This window comes from Solanum tuberosum, unplaced genomic scaffold (genome assembly GCF_000226075.1).
Source record: "Solanum tuberosum cultivar DM 1-3 516 R44 unplaced genomic scaffold, SolTub_3.0 scf00076, whole genome shotgun sequence".
NCBI lineage: Eukaryota > Viridiplantae > Streptophyta > Magnoliopsida > Solanales > Solanaceae > Solanum > Solanum tuberosum.
Genome location: NW_006239000.1, coordinates 914529 through 929729, shown reverse-complemented (window position 1 = coordinate 929729; position 15201 = coordinate 914529). Strand labels below are relative to the sequence as shown.

The following is a 15201-nucleotide window of genomic DNA, read 5'->3' as shown; positions in this document are numbered from 1 at the left end:
CACTCAACTAATCCTTTTACATAAACATTATTCTATACTGACTGAGAATTTTCTCAACTCTATCAAATAAAAAAAAATGATCATTAGACATCATATATTAAGGAACTACGAAAACAATACGTATTTCGTATTAAACACCAAAACTGCTGAGTATCTCATGAAGTTTGTTATTTTCTATCAGAGAATGTGAGTAAAGTTATGCACAAGAGACTTGTAGTGTAACCTGCTATAAAATGCTATCTAGTTTCATCATCATATAAATTAGATTTAGCCTGTCAAGCTTCATTCATTTCATCAACTTATGTATATAGCGTTGAATGCACAATTTACTGCTACTAATGAAAAGAAAAATATTTCAGTATTGTAAAAAGGAGACGGGACATAGTCAAATGGAAGCCCTGATATAACAACATTATATATTGTCATACTTCTCACCAGAAACATTAGCTCCTTTTTAATTTTACATAGAGCTCATGAACTAAGTAGTGTAATTCCTTTTTTGTCAAATAGTGCAATTTAGGTTTGAGAATTAGCAGGTTTATGTAAATATTTGAAATTCATGAACTAATTAAAGTGTGCCTTAATAAATAACAATGCAAATTGCCAAGCCTATTTGTAATGATGTGAAAAGCTGCAATTGAATCATGAAATATGAAGTTAAGGACCATAAGATAGGCAATTACTTAGACCACTTATTAGTTAATTCCTATGTCCATGTATCATAGTTACCACAATCAACCTTCAGTAAGGCAAGAATAGAAATTAACCTTCTCAGCCAAGTATCTATTGATTCGTGAAATCTAGAAAAGATAGTTGAACATAATAATGTATTCTATGCTTAATAATTAGTAAAGGCATAGGCTACACTATCAAAGCATATGCAAGTTATGATTACTTGGTCTGAAAAGTTATTAATTCATCTAGAAATGCATTTTCCTTTCCTCCTAGGAAATAAAGCTAAGGTTTGAATTGGAATATTCACCACTTTTCTTTCCACTTTGAACTTATGAATTTTACCCCTAACTTTGCATCAACTTTTCTGCTCTCTCTAGGGGCGGTGGTATAAAGATAAAGGAACCAAATAATATATGTCACATCTTACATTTCGAATGTCGTTTGTCTACGTGGACTAACCATTTTAACTCTACCCTTAAGCCCTTATTGCCTTAATCTTGAACGGAAGTTGGGCCAGATTTCCAGCCCAATTCTTTCGTACCAAAAGACCCATCAGCCCATCTTTCCAATTCAACAAAACCTTCCCAGCCCACCATACAGCAATATCCAAAATTAATTCAACCCAAAAGAAGCCCAATTCTTTCTCCAAATCTCAGCCCACAACCGACCATACCCAGCAATACATCAAACAATACCGACCCGACCCCCTACTGTTCATCTTCCTCCCAGCGAGAAATCGTGACCAGAAACTCCAGTCGCGATCCGAGCGAGTCCTTCCAGCAGCCTAGCGCGTCCTCTTCCCCTCGTACAAGATCGTACTCGAATCATCTAGGTGTCGAAATGTTGATGCCTCGTTCGTTCTTGGTCCAAAATCAAGGGCTATCGATTTCAATTCATTGAGAATTCGTACTATCGAGTCAACATTTCGAATTCAAAAATTCTATCCTAATCCCTCACGTTTTGCCCCCTTAATTCAGCTCTCCTCTACTCTCTGTTTGAGGGGGATTTTTTAGGCGAAATTATAGACCAAAAACAGAGGAGTTAGAGAGGGGAAAAATAGAGGAGGGAGGTCGAAATTTATGTTGAGAACAGTGTTCTTATAACATCGAATCCGCAGAACTTTGAGTCTTAGTTTCTGCCGGAGTTCATCTGTTGGTGGTCGCCGCTAGCTCGTTCTCATCTCAGTCTCTGCTCGGAAAGAGGTAAAGATCCCTCTAAATTTTGCTTTAGTTTCACTGAATATGTTATTTAATTGTAGATTTGGACTTAGTTTTTAGCAGTATCTTTTGCTTTGTTCCTTTCACTGCTCATCTATCATCTATGGTTATAGTTCATTAAAGATTATGATATGACTATTGAGTGTATTTACTAAGTATGTTGCTTGGTTTGAACTCCCCGCTAAATTTATAGTTTCACAACCCATGTTATGGTGTTTTACTCGTATAACTGCTAATATGAATCTCTGCTTATTTCAGTTAGCATAACCTTGCCTGCATCTAGTCTGTAATTGGATATTATGCTAGCTCGAGCTCAAACGATCCATGGGAGTCTATTTAAGATTTAGAATGGCTGAACCTCTTCATCTATGTCTGCTTGCTTCCCCCTTGTGTTTTCCTATACTCAGATGTTCTTTTGATAAGCGATTGGAATATAGCTTTGAATGATCAGTTTATTTGGACACTAATTGAATCAGAACCGACTAGATCTTGCTATTCTGCGTTAGTCTTTAATGTATTGTGATAATGTGCATTTACCTCATGGATTATTACATATGAATGGATAGCAATATGTTGAAACTGTAGGGTAGAACCATGCTCATTAAAGTTGTGTGAATTTTGTAATAATTCTCATTCCACATCACTTGAAAGCTTCATAGCTCACTCTTAAACATCATAGCTAGAAGTGAGGAAGAAGAGAGAGTTGTATTGATTGTATAATGTGACTTGATACAATGTATCTGTACATAGTGTGTATTTATACTACACATAGAGGCAGTAACTAACTAATGCCAACAAGGCATCTTTCTAACCAACTTTTACTAATTGGTTAACTAACTCAACCATATAGCTTGCTTAACTATTTACACTAGTTAACATCACTGTTTTAATCTTAAGCTTTTTAGCCTGTGTTTCCAATATGAGTATTTATTGTTGCTTACCTTGTGGATTCGAGCATTCAGTTAGTTTTTTGGTTAAAATTCGAGCATATTAGACCGTAGGCCTCAAAGTTTTTATTTTGATAAATTCTCTGTATGTGGATTGTTAATATCGTCATGATTTCCACATTTTGGAATAAACATGCTTTTATCTTTCGGAAGTTGAAACATTTCTATAAATTATCATATTTTGTCCAGCATATGCATTGAGTTATATCTTCTTGTAACTTTATTTATACAAGGCATTTGAGGGAGTACATTAATCCTTTCCCTTTACTTTGTGTACATGTGACATTGGCCGAGTCTAATGGACTCCGGTCCTTGCATATCGTTGAGTTGTATCATGTTTGAGTCATCTTCATCTTGTTCGAGTGAAATGGAGGCAGTATATATGCTGGAAATCGAAGTGCAAGCCTCCAAAAGCCCAAAAAAGGGATGTATACACTGGTATACAACTATTGTATACATGATATACAAGGCCAAAAATTGATGCAGGTGTTTGGAGGCTGAAGTATGTTGTATACGGATGGTATACAGACTGATATACTTGGAAAATGGCCAAAATATGACCCATATACAACGATATACGTCTGCTGTATACACAGGTGTTTGGGAGCAAAAATGGGCCCAAAGCCCAAATCTTTTGTGCAGCAGGCCTATATGATTAAGTAGCAGGTTGAACAAGAAAGCTAATGGGCTGAAACCGTGATTTTGACCATTCTAGATTTTAGGACAGGTGGGCAAAGCCCAATTTAATTGGATTTGGGCAAAAAGACCCAAGTTCAAAATTTTCTTCTTTCCCTCTATTATTACTTTTTAAACTATTGACTAACTAACTTTGTTTGATCTTTGGTTTAATTTAATTAAGCTCCCCGAGATAACCATTTTCATACTTAAATTTGACTTAATTTTTCCAGTCGACACCAATTGCATACCAATATTACCGAATTTGCTACTATACATTTGAAAACACTGAATACACAGGATTAAGTAGTACACATAATAAATGTTCTGAAATTATAATTAAACAACCAAATCAAAATAAAAATAAATTATGACTTTTTCTAGTAGGGTAATTTGAATTTGTCTTCTTGTTGTGTTCCTCCCGACGAAATGTATTGCACGTAATTTTAAACCTCTTAAATTTCACATCATCTAGCCTTCTCGAATTGTATACAAATTTTATACAATTCTTATTCACATATTTCATAAATATTTTTACTCAAAAGTCATCAATTATACATACCAGTATCATGCCAATAGAATACCAAAATAAATTCAAATTATAAAGATTAATTGTAATTTCTTAAATAAACCGTATACCAAATTCATTACTTTATTATTATCATACTTTATTTTTATCAAATTACATTCCATTATAGTGCCAAATTTTTTTTCATTCAAACCAGAAATCGTACTTTAAACATTATAGATTGCCACACATGTTTGGAATTAGTAGTATTAAAAAATAATTATATAATTTTTTTAACCAACGAACATACCAATAATAATGGAGTACCAAATATAACATTATTCATTTTCTGGAGAGAAAAAAACGCCAGAATGAAGTATACACATTTCATACATTTTTAGGCACACTTTTCATACATATTTCATACTAATATTATAACTAATTCATCCCATAAATCGTAATTCTTTCACAGCAGAATCATGCCAATATAATACAAAAATACTACTAATTCTAACAATATAATAAAAATTGTCAAAAGTTCCTTATATAGTGAGTATTCCTCAAGCAAAAGGAGTTATTTTAGAACAAATTGAAATCTGATTTATTTTTAATTTTTGTGTTTGTGCGTGTGCTTAGTGGGATGAGGACGTGGGGCCTTGGGGAGAGGTATGACAGTTTTTTTTAAATTTAAATTATTGTGTCTTTTTATTAATGGGTAGTTTTTAATATATTTTTTAAATCTTCCAAATTAAACTTGTGTGTGTCCTTTTATTTTTACCTATTTTATTGTGTGTCCTTTTATTTTTACCTATTTTATTGTGTTTAATAAGGATTCGTATATTTATAAAAGACTAGATGAGTCCCATTAGTAACTGGATTTATATATGATTTGTTATCTATATAAAGGGTATTGAAAAAGGTATATTTTATATCAAGTATTTTGTTATTAGGTTTATTGTGAGTTGATCAGATTGTCAATAGGAATGGGAGTATTCAATCGCGTTGCCCTCGGGTTAAAGAGTGTATTATCAAATCATACCGCTTTTGGGGTTAATCGTGTTACTGCGCTCGGATTAAAGAGTGTAGTATCAAATCATACAGCTTTTGGGGTTAATCGTGTTATTGCAATAACAACGAAGAGTGCATTATCAAATCATATTGGAGTGAATCCCAAATCAATTACTATGGCTCAGAGATACCTACGTGAAATTAGTATGGCCAATACAAATCAAACTGGATTGAATTCCAAATCAATCAGTATGGCTCAGAGATACCGACATGAAATTAGTATGGCCAATTCGGGTGGGTGTATTCACCCCAAATCGATCAGTATGGCCATGGCGAAAGCGGGTGGGTATATTGGTGGACGCGGATACATCACAATGGCTCAGAGCAAAGGTGGTGGGTGCTGTCGTTGTTGTATAGAGCTACGCTATGTCATTTTTTTTATGCTAGGTTTCCATATAATCTACGATTTAATAGCGATTAAGCGGATGTATGCCGAGGAGGCAAGTCAGAAAAAAGTTTCTGAGTAGTCGGAACAAAGGCATACTGATACCTGCATTCCCGTACCCCGTGAAGTACCTTAAGGAGTATCGTTTTCAATAGCATAGATTTCTTTTTTTTTTTATCACGAATTTATGTTTTGCCGTTTACCTTCTTTTTCAATAACATAGACATATCTTAGCTTATTATATGTTGTCTTTTTTTTTTTTTTTAAATCAATTGTGTATGTTTTTGGGCTATGTTGTTAGAATGATTCTCCAAAAATAATGCTATATTTGTACTCGTGCACAATTTTTATTTTTGATTAAGCTACCCGATATCTCTAACCCACTAATCTGTCTAGTTGCACTAAGAAAATATATAATCAATTTCCTTTTATAAGACTTCGTTTGGTTTGAGGGATTGGGATAGGAACTTTCTTCTAATTCTAACCATGACGAATTTAACCAGACTTGTAAGGATTGACTGTAACTAGAACTAGAAATTCTACAGTCCCAAGGATTGATATGCACTCAAATAATTTTGCTATATCTAAGTTGAACCATTGTCTAGTTGTCTTATTTTGCTTGTTGTCAAGCCAACATTTCAGAATATTTTATGATAATTTCCATGTATCCAAAGATGATGTTGAGAAGATCCTAGACTGGGAAAATACTGCACCAAGGCAACTTGTGTTGTAAAGGACTTGAAATTTGCATTGTATCTTAATTTGGTTTGTTTTGTTCTTGAAAGTTAAATAGAACAAAAATTAGTTTAATTGGATACTTGTCATCTATAAGAATAAATGCACTATTTAATTAAACTTATCACTTGAAATAAATTAGTTTTAATCAAATTTAAATATATAACATGTCTTCAAATAAATAAATAAATATTTCTAAATAGTATCATAGTCCGATTTTTTTTTATGGGGAAAACCTAATTGAAAAAGACAATTATCTTTTCTTCTGATCATTTTTTATGGTGTTTCTAACTTATTTTGAAGATTCGTTTTTTTTTTTTTGTATCGTTTGTTAATAGGTTAAAAAAAAAAGGTTATGGGTCTAAGCAAAACAAACACTTTCTTCAGTTTCAAATTAATTTATAAAAGAACATTTTTCAAATTTATATTAAGTTTACTAGTTTAGAATACATTCAAATCTGATTTATTTTTAATTTGTGCGTTTGTGCGTGTGCTTAGTGGGATGAGGACGTGGGAAAGGGAGATGGGTATGACAGTTTTTTTATTTAAAAATAAATAAATTGCTGTGTCTTTTTGTTAACTGGTAGTTATTAATATATTTTTTTAATCTTATAAATTAAATTTGTGTGTGTCCTTTTATTTTACCTATTTTATTGTGTTTCATAAGGATTCCTATATTTAGAAAAGACTAGATGAGTCCCATTAGTAATTGGATTTGTAAATCATTACCTCATTCAAATAGGATTTGGAAAAAGAAAAAGGTTTATATATGATATTTTATTTATATAAAGGGTATTGAAAAAATCAAGTATTTTTTTTTATCATAATAAGAAACTATTTTGTTATTAGGTTTATTGTGAGAATGTCAATGAAAGTATTCAATCGTGTTGCCCTTGGGTTGAAGAGTGTAGTATCAAATCATCCAATTTTTGGGGTTAATTGTGTTATTGCAATAACAGGGAAGAGTGTACTATCAAATCATAATGTAGTGAATCTCAAATCGATCACTATGGCTCAGAGATACCTACATGGGTTGAAGAGTGTAGTATCAAATAATACAGCTTTTGGGGTTAATCGTGTTATTGCAATAACAAGGAAGAGTGTATTATCAAATCATATTGTAGTGAATCCCAAATCGATCACTATGGCTCAGAGATACCTACATGGGTTGAAGAGTGTAGTATCAAATAATACAACTTTTGGGGTTAATCGTGTTATTGCAATAACAGGGAAGAGTGTATTATCAAATCATAGTGTAGTGAATCCCAAATCGATCACTATGGCTCAGAGATACCTACATGGGTTGAAGAGTGTAGTATCAAATCATACAGCTTTTTGGGGTTAATCGTGTTATTGCAAAAACAGGGAAGAGTGTATTATCAAATCATAGTGTAGTGAATCCGAAATCGATCACTATGGCTCAGAGATACCTACATGGGTTGAAGAGTGTAGTATCAAATCATAGAGCTTTTGGGGTTAATTGTGTTATTGCAAAAACAGGAAAGAGTGTATTATCAAATCATATTGTAGTGAATCCGAAATCGATCACTATGGCTCAAAGATACCGACATGAAATTAGTATGGCCAAATTGGGTGGGTGTATTCACCGCAAATCGATCACTATGGCCATGGCGAAAGCGGGTGGGTGTATTGGTGGACGCGGATACATCACAATGGCTGGTGGGTGCCGTTGTTGTAGTGGTCTAAGCAATTTCATTCTTTTTATGCTAGGTATACATATAATCGGAGATTTAATAGCGATTAAGCGAATGCATGCAAGGACGCAAGAATTAAAGCTACTCAGAAAGAAGTGAGAAGTGGGAACAAAGGCATACGTATCGATCGTTTTCAATAGCATATGTTTCTTTTTTTATCAATTGTCTACGAATTTATGTATGAATCTTTTCTTCTTAATCCTTTTTTCAATAACACAGACATATCTTAAGCATGTTTGCTTTCCGGTACGTCCTTATTCTCCTCTCAACCATGCATTCCATAGGTTAATTCCTTATCAACTTACTATTATGCTTAAGCTAGCTAGACAAGTCTATGTGCATACATATCCATGACTCTGGAGTATACATAAGTTAAAAATTACATTACTAAAATGTCCTAATACTTTTGGTCAAAATTGTAAATATACATATTAATTAAAATAAATACTACTTTAATATCTGCTTGTTGTGGACTAAAAGCTACCGTCTGTCCCAATAGAAATATGTTTTTCATGGGAAAAAAACCTATTGCCTTGTAATTTTGCATATTGAGCATAGAAACCAAAAAAAAAATACCAAGGTAATTTTGTAGACAGGTTTTTGTCTATATACAGTTGATTTATACTTTTTGTTGTCAATTTCTTGCAAATATCTAAAGTGAAAGTTTATTTGTTATTTTGGAAGTTTAAGATGAATTTTTTTTTTTCCATTTTATTCTTAGAAGTAATTGTAATAAGAGATCATATTTTAAGTTATAAATGAGGGTAAAATAGTCAAAACTGATTCCTAATTTTCTTAAGGAACGTATAAAAAAAGAAAGATAACAAATAATTTGAAAGAGGGAGTATGTTTTTGAGAGATGATCTCGTATTTTATTTACTGCTTATAAATTCTTTCAAATTCGTAATTGAGTTATGGAGTTTCATAAATTTTAACAAGAGCATCATTAGAGGCGGATCTACTTGTGTCCTTGAGGCCCGCATCAAGGAATATAATGGAATAGATAAATTCTTGATGTGAAACGCTTCCTCCATTAGTCATGAGCCCTAAGCGATGAAGAGTTGAGATTGAATTAGGTGGTTTTCAAAATAACAACATTGAAATTATAATAAGTGATCTTGAATAGGAAATTTCAAATTTAACATATTTGCCCTTTGAGCTTGAATGCTTGACCGTGTATAAATAAGGGTCAAAAGTTTAAAATCACTTATTTTATGGTCATTCGATATTTTTTGCAGCCTTAGAAACAGATGGTCTCGAACTTTTGATCTAGTTCACCTAGAAAATAAATTTTGACATTTAACCACACAACAAATCAACAACAACATACCAATATAATCCTATAAATGTAGTCTTGTCTATTTAGCATGCTGAAGTTATAAATAAATTTCTACAGGCAAAATATTTACTAACATGCTGCAACTAATTCATAAATATCTGTGAACATGATTTAATAGATTAAAAATATTAATTAGGTCCTAACATGATATCTAAATCATAGCACACTGAGAATCAATTAAAGTGAGCCTGATCTAACTAGCTAACATGCTGGACATACTTATTTTTAATCTTAAACGAGACTTGTATACAATATACATTCTAAAATATTATTATTACTACATGCTAGCAAATGTTGGGCGAGTTAATTAGTTAATAATTTTATAAACAAATTATTAAATTTTAGAAGCATGTGTCTATAGTAATTAAACAAAGACTTAGTAATGTAAGCATACAAAAACTCAAACTTCGAAAATTCAATATGAATCCTCATTTCAAACAATACTTTGTTAATGAATTTCTAGCTATAGTTTTGATACAAAGAGTCGTATGAGTTAGTTACAGGACTGGATATTTATACAATTCATTTTATACATGTGCTACTGCTACAATGTTAACAAACTAACTTAACTTCTAACTGATAATTAATCAGACTGATTAATTAAACACCTAAGCTAACCATTTCACTAACTAACAGAGTTAATCAACTAACTGCCTAACTAACAAAATTGATCAATCACTTAATCAATTCTAATACTCCCCCTCAAGCTGGATGTACCGAAGAGATTCAATAGTGCAAGCTTGTCTAGAAGAAACTCATGTTGTGATCTTCCTAGTGCCTTAGCAAATCAGCGTGCTGATCCTTAGTGTTGACATAGTTGGTTTGAATGAGACCCTTTTGAATTTTCTCTCGATGTGTTTAGTACGCTCATGAAACACAGAATTTGCAGCAATCTGTATAGCAGCCTTGCTATCACAGTATATAGAAGTTGGTTCAATCAACTTTACTCTTAGCTCCTTGTATAGGCTTGCAATCCACACCATTTCAGCTGTCAGACTAGCCATTACCATAACGAACCATACCCACTATCACTAACAAATATAAATATTTCATTTTTTGGGGTCAAATAAATAATTACTCCTATATTTTCTTATAATATTAATTACTTTTTATTTTAATTGTAGATTTCATTATATCTACAAATAATAAATTACACAAGCTAAAGAATTGAATAAAAAAATCTTAATTATTCAACATTAAGGTCTAAAAAATACATTCAGATCCCGACATTTTAATCTTAATTAATATTAATAATATAAATAAGGGCTTAAACAATAGGTGCAATTGATCAATTTACACATTTAGTGGATAAAAATAAAAAAGTTAAAAAGTGAAATATATAACAAAGACACTGATATATTGCTTAATGACCAAGGTTGAAAATTAGAAAATATAAATAATTAAAAAGTAAGGAACTGGAAACCGGAGATTATTGAAGCTGTAACCGGGAAATGAGTTACCGGTAGGTGGGAAAGTAACAAGCAATTCTGGTCTCCGGCGGGGCTCCGTTTGGATCCGCTTCAAATTTCTCCATATTCCTCCATTACTATAAAACTGCGGCAGTAGTCGACTCGCCGGACAGAGATACACAATGCAGAAGTGGTTTTCAGCGGGCAGCGGCGGCGGAGATGATCGTTATGTGGAGCAACAACAAGCTTCTTCTTCAACTCCTTCTTTGCTGGCTGACTGGAATTCATACGCATCTGCAAAATCATCGGAAGAGAGCTCCAGCACTGCGTTCATAGGCAGCTTCGATCTCGAATCCGCTGTTCGTTCCGCTAACGACACCGTTTCTGGCACTTTTAATGTGTAAGCTTCTCTCGCCTTGTGCAATTTCCTTTTTCGCTGTAATATGTGCTTTGAAGGAAATGATAGGTAATTCACTAATACTACCCCAATTTTGGCTTTCGAGCTGAGGAAGAAAGCTGATAACGAGTACATGTAGCTGAAACGTTCTGTATTACTCTTAATTCTCGCTGATCCTGTTGGAAATGTTCTGAAATCGACAATATAATTTGGATTCGACAAACCTATTGAGATGTTTTATTGATTAAGAAAATGGACAATGGATCTAATCAACTCCAAAATTTAGCGAGTATTTTCGAAGGCCATATAGCCATTATGTCAGTCAGTGAGACGCCCTTAACGTTTTCTAACTCCTCTTTGCTTTCATGAGATTTTTTTGCTAAATATGTGTATCCACCTAGTAAAACACAATTTGTAATCTGTTGGATCAGAGTCCGAGATAGTGATAAATTCAACAAATAGGCCTTATAATGACTAACAAAAACAATAAGGATATAAAGAATTTACGTGGTTTGGTGTGATGATGATATGAGTTGAGTTTAAATGAAGCGGTGAGGATTCATACGGCTGATCTAACTTGTTTGAGACTGAGGCGTAATTGTTGGAGTTGGTCAATGCTACCTAGTCCCCTTGTGTAGAAGAGCAATTCCATTATACCAACAGGTATACAAAACATTAGGGATAAAACTCTAATTTATCCCGAGCTCTAATTCCTCTAATTCCATTATGTAGTATCCTGGATTTCTCCTCCTAAAATAGTCTTTCTCATATTTAATTTTGTTGTTCTGCACTCTATCACATTGTTTAGTAACTGATCCCTGACCTTGACTATTAGTCTTCTCAACAATCTCTGTATCTTTTGAGATGATAACTCCGAAAGATAGGTTGTTCAAAGGAAGTGCTTCAGGGATTTTCTCAATAGTGTTTGACAGGTTAGACTGGAAAAATTAGAAGTTTGAAACTACAGAATTGTATTTGTTGCTCGCTTCCCAGGAAACAAAATCTGAAAGAGTTATTTTTTAACATAATGGCTAGTAATAAATCTAACCTCACTAAGAAAGGCAAGACTAGCAGTGTAACAAGGTATTGTTTTGCCAACATTGCTAAATTGTGAGTTGCACGAGCAAGGTACAATTTTTTCTTGATTCTTACATTCGGAAATGAGCCTAGACCTGAGTATTGATATAGACATCAATGTTATAACTTATATGACACTGATTCCCGTTGTTGATTGAAAGTGTGATAGTGTTAGCATTTAGCAATGATAAAAACATTAAGGTGTGCAAGCTAATACTTTATTTTATTTTTTACCAGTTTCAAAAAAAAAAAAACTATTTTATTTTGACGTGCTTTTGGAAATTCTGGGCTCTCAGAGTACCTAGACCTGAGTATTGATATAGAAATTATCATTTAGATGTCCAAATGATACTTGTGTGGGTGGTCCTTTCGTCTAGAAAATTTTCCTTCCTACAAATTATATCTCAAAGTTGTAAATTCTGCTCAAAGTTGGCGGGATCCATCATTCAGGATAGTGCTTTGGCCTACTTCTGGGTCTGCCGAGGATAAGGAGAGGAAGTGAGAGCCAATTGAATTCAGGAGGTAAAAAAAACTTACTCCCAAGGAAAAAAGAACCTTTAATCTGATTGATATTTCATGTTGATGGAGCCATTTTCTGGGAGATCGTTAATTGTGCATGTTATGAAACCTTATGAGCCTGAATCTGATTTCATAAAAACAAAAACAAAAAAAACTTTATGAAACAGAGAACTGATTTACTAACATCAGAATTCCTAGTTTCACTCCAAACTGCATAGTGAATGGCACGAGTGAGATAACAATAGGGGTTTTGGGAAGTGGAAACCATGGAGATCTGTAGTTAGCTGGCTAGTACTTAATCATCATCAATGCTGTGAAGTCATACTCTCTGCCGATATCATGTCTTTATTTCGGAGGAGTCCTCTATGGTTGCTTTGTAGACTCCAAACCTTGTTTCTTCATTCCTTGTTGTATTGGGATACCATATTAACTTATTTCAGACAAATGAAATTCACGGATTGGAGAGAAGCTGTGGATATACGGTGAAATGTTATATGGAAAATGTATTTCTTCCCTGCCTTTTGAATAAGTTGACATTTTGAGGAGTTCTTTGAGTATTGTTTTGATGACAGAATATTGGTTGTTGATCCTTATTCAGGGTTTCTAAAGGAGTGAGGGACATTCCAGGGAACTTGCAGTCCGCCACTAGCAACATTCCTTCTGGGAAAGCCCTGATGTATTTTGGTCTATTCATGGCGACTGGAGTCTTCTTCATTTTCATGGCATTCACTTTATTCCTTCCAGTGATAGTATTGGTGCCTCAGAAATTTGCCATTTGCTTTACTCTTGGATGTTCGTTTATCATTGGGTCATTCTTCGCACTCAAGGGCCCAAAGACTCAGTTTGCTCATATGTTCTCAATGGAGGTATTTTCTTTTTTCCCTTTACTGCTGGTCTATGGTGCTCTGTGTCTAGTGCTTATTGTCCTCTAAATCTTTCTTTACCCCGTAATTTGTGCCAGAGACTCCCTTTTACGCTAGGATTCATGGGTAGCATGATTGGCACTCTCTACGTTTCCATGGCACTCCATAGCTATATCCTTTCGGTGCTCTTCTCTGTGATTCAGGTAACTTGAACTTTCAGTGTTCTTTTCCTCCCTTTGTTGGTTCTGTTTCTTCTTTCACCTTTTGCCGTTATTGTCTGTCACATGATTTATTCTCATCTCTCTCTAGTGTTTCTTACTTCCAGTTTTCAACTGCTAAAAGCAATTGTTGTTTTATCACTTCCGTGTCATTTCAGGTTCTGGCATTAGCATACTACGCAATATCTTACTTTCCCGGTGGCTCTGCTGGCTTGAAATTTCTGTCGTCTTCTATGATTTCTTCAGTGTTGAAATGCTTTGGCAGGTGAAGGCTTGTAACACATCTGTGTCAACTTTCTGCAGCTTTATTGTTCATTAGTATACATTCTGTAGTTGTAGACTTATATTGTCAAACTATGGTGTACAATTTTGACAAATTTTGTTAAGTTTCTCCTTTGAAGCCTTGCTGGATTTGTGCCAGGGTCAGTCACTACTCGATTTCTATAGATTGTATTCTATGACTAACAATTTATATACAAGAATCCTAAATTGATAGATTTGTATATGAAATCAAGGGGAAATATAAAGCTAGAAGCTCTCTAAGAAGTCATAATTTGAATTATTTTTTCTTTCAATAAACTGGGGTTCTGTATAATAATTCATCTCTTAATCATTATTTTGTTGGGGAAGTTTTGTACAGTCCAGCTCGTAAGCAAACAGGTTCACTATGAACCATGGCACGTTTTACTTTTTAGTTGACATGAATTGCATCAGAAATTTCTTATGTTGTGTGTTGGAAGTTTCCAATTAAGAGTCCACGCCCCAGTTGGGTCTGTTGTTTTGCTAATTGATACTCGGCCTAGTTCACATCGGTTTAACAAGCGATACCCTCTTAAATCGAGTATCTACAAGGTGTAACAAGTTCTAAATTCTAAATTCTGTCTCGATAGGTTATTGTATTTCTATAACTATAAAATTTATAAATGAAAATCTCAAAAAGAATGGTTGTACTTTTGCTTTCGACTTCACTTGTGATTTCTATTTAGCAACTTTAATCAAAAGGAGTACTCCATAATCATTTTCACTTTTTCAGCATGCCCTTGTTTAATGTGAGCCAAAACACCTTGTGACATCTCGTTTTCATTTTCTTTTTGATAATCGTGATATTCGAGTCAGCTCACACGTACCTTAATTAATCTCATGGAATATCTACCATCTCTACTAGCAACAAGTATGAATTATTTTGTTTACCAAGTCTAGAACATATGAGAAATCATTTACTAGTATTTCTTGTCTTTACTGAAATTTGAATCTGAGATCTCATGATTCTCGATTCACTTCATCGTAACATCATTAAATTTAATAGGCTGGCTTCTTTTTTCCTTTTTCCTTTTTCTTTCTTGTTGTGTGTAGCATATAAACATTGACTCATCAAGTAATCATAATCAAAACTAAATATTAGCAGTTAGGTCTCTAGGTAAAAGTTAGGAGCTTAATAAACTTATTAAACTCTA

At 33.5% G+C, this 15201-nt stretch overlaps 1 protein-coding gene across 1 annotated transcript; it reads left to right on the top strand.

Moving 5' to 3' along the window:
- The first annotated feature begins 10633 nt into the window (after positions 1 to 10633).
- Positions 10634 to 14281, top strand: LOC102603489 (protein transport protein SFT2-like). The gene is made up of 4 exons (XM_006346047.2): positions 10634 to 11073; positions 13265 to 13532; positions 13628 to 13732; positions 13906 to 14281. The coding sequence occupies exons 1-4, from the start codon at positions 10856 to 10858 to the stop codon at positions 14014 to 14016; spliced, it is 702 nt and encodes a 233-aa protein (XP_006346109.1). The 5' UTR covers positions 10634 to 10855; the 3' UTR covers positions 14017 to 14281.
- Positions 14282 to 15201: the final 920 nt, after the last annotated feature.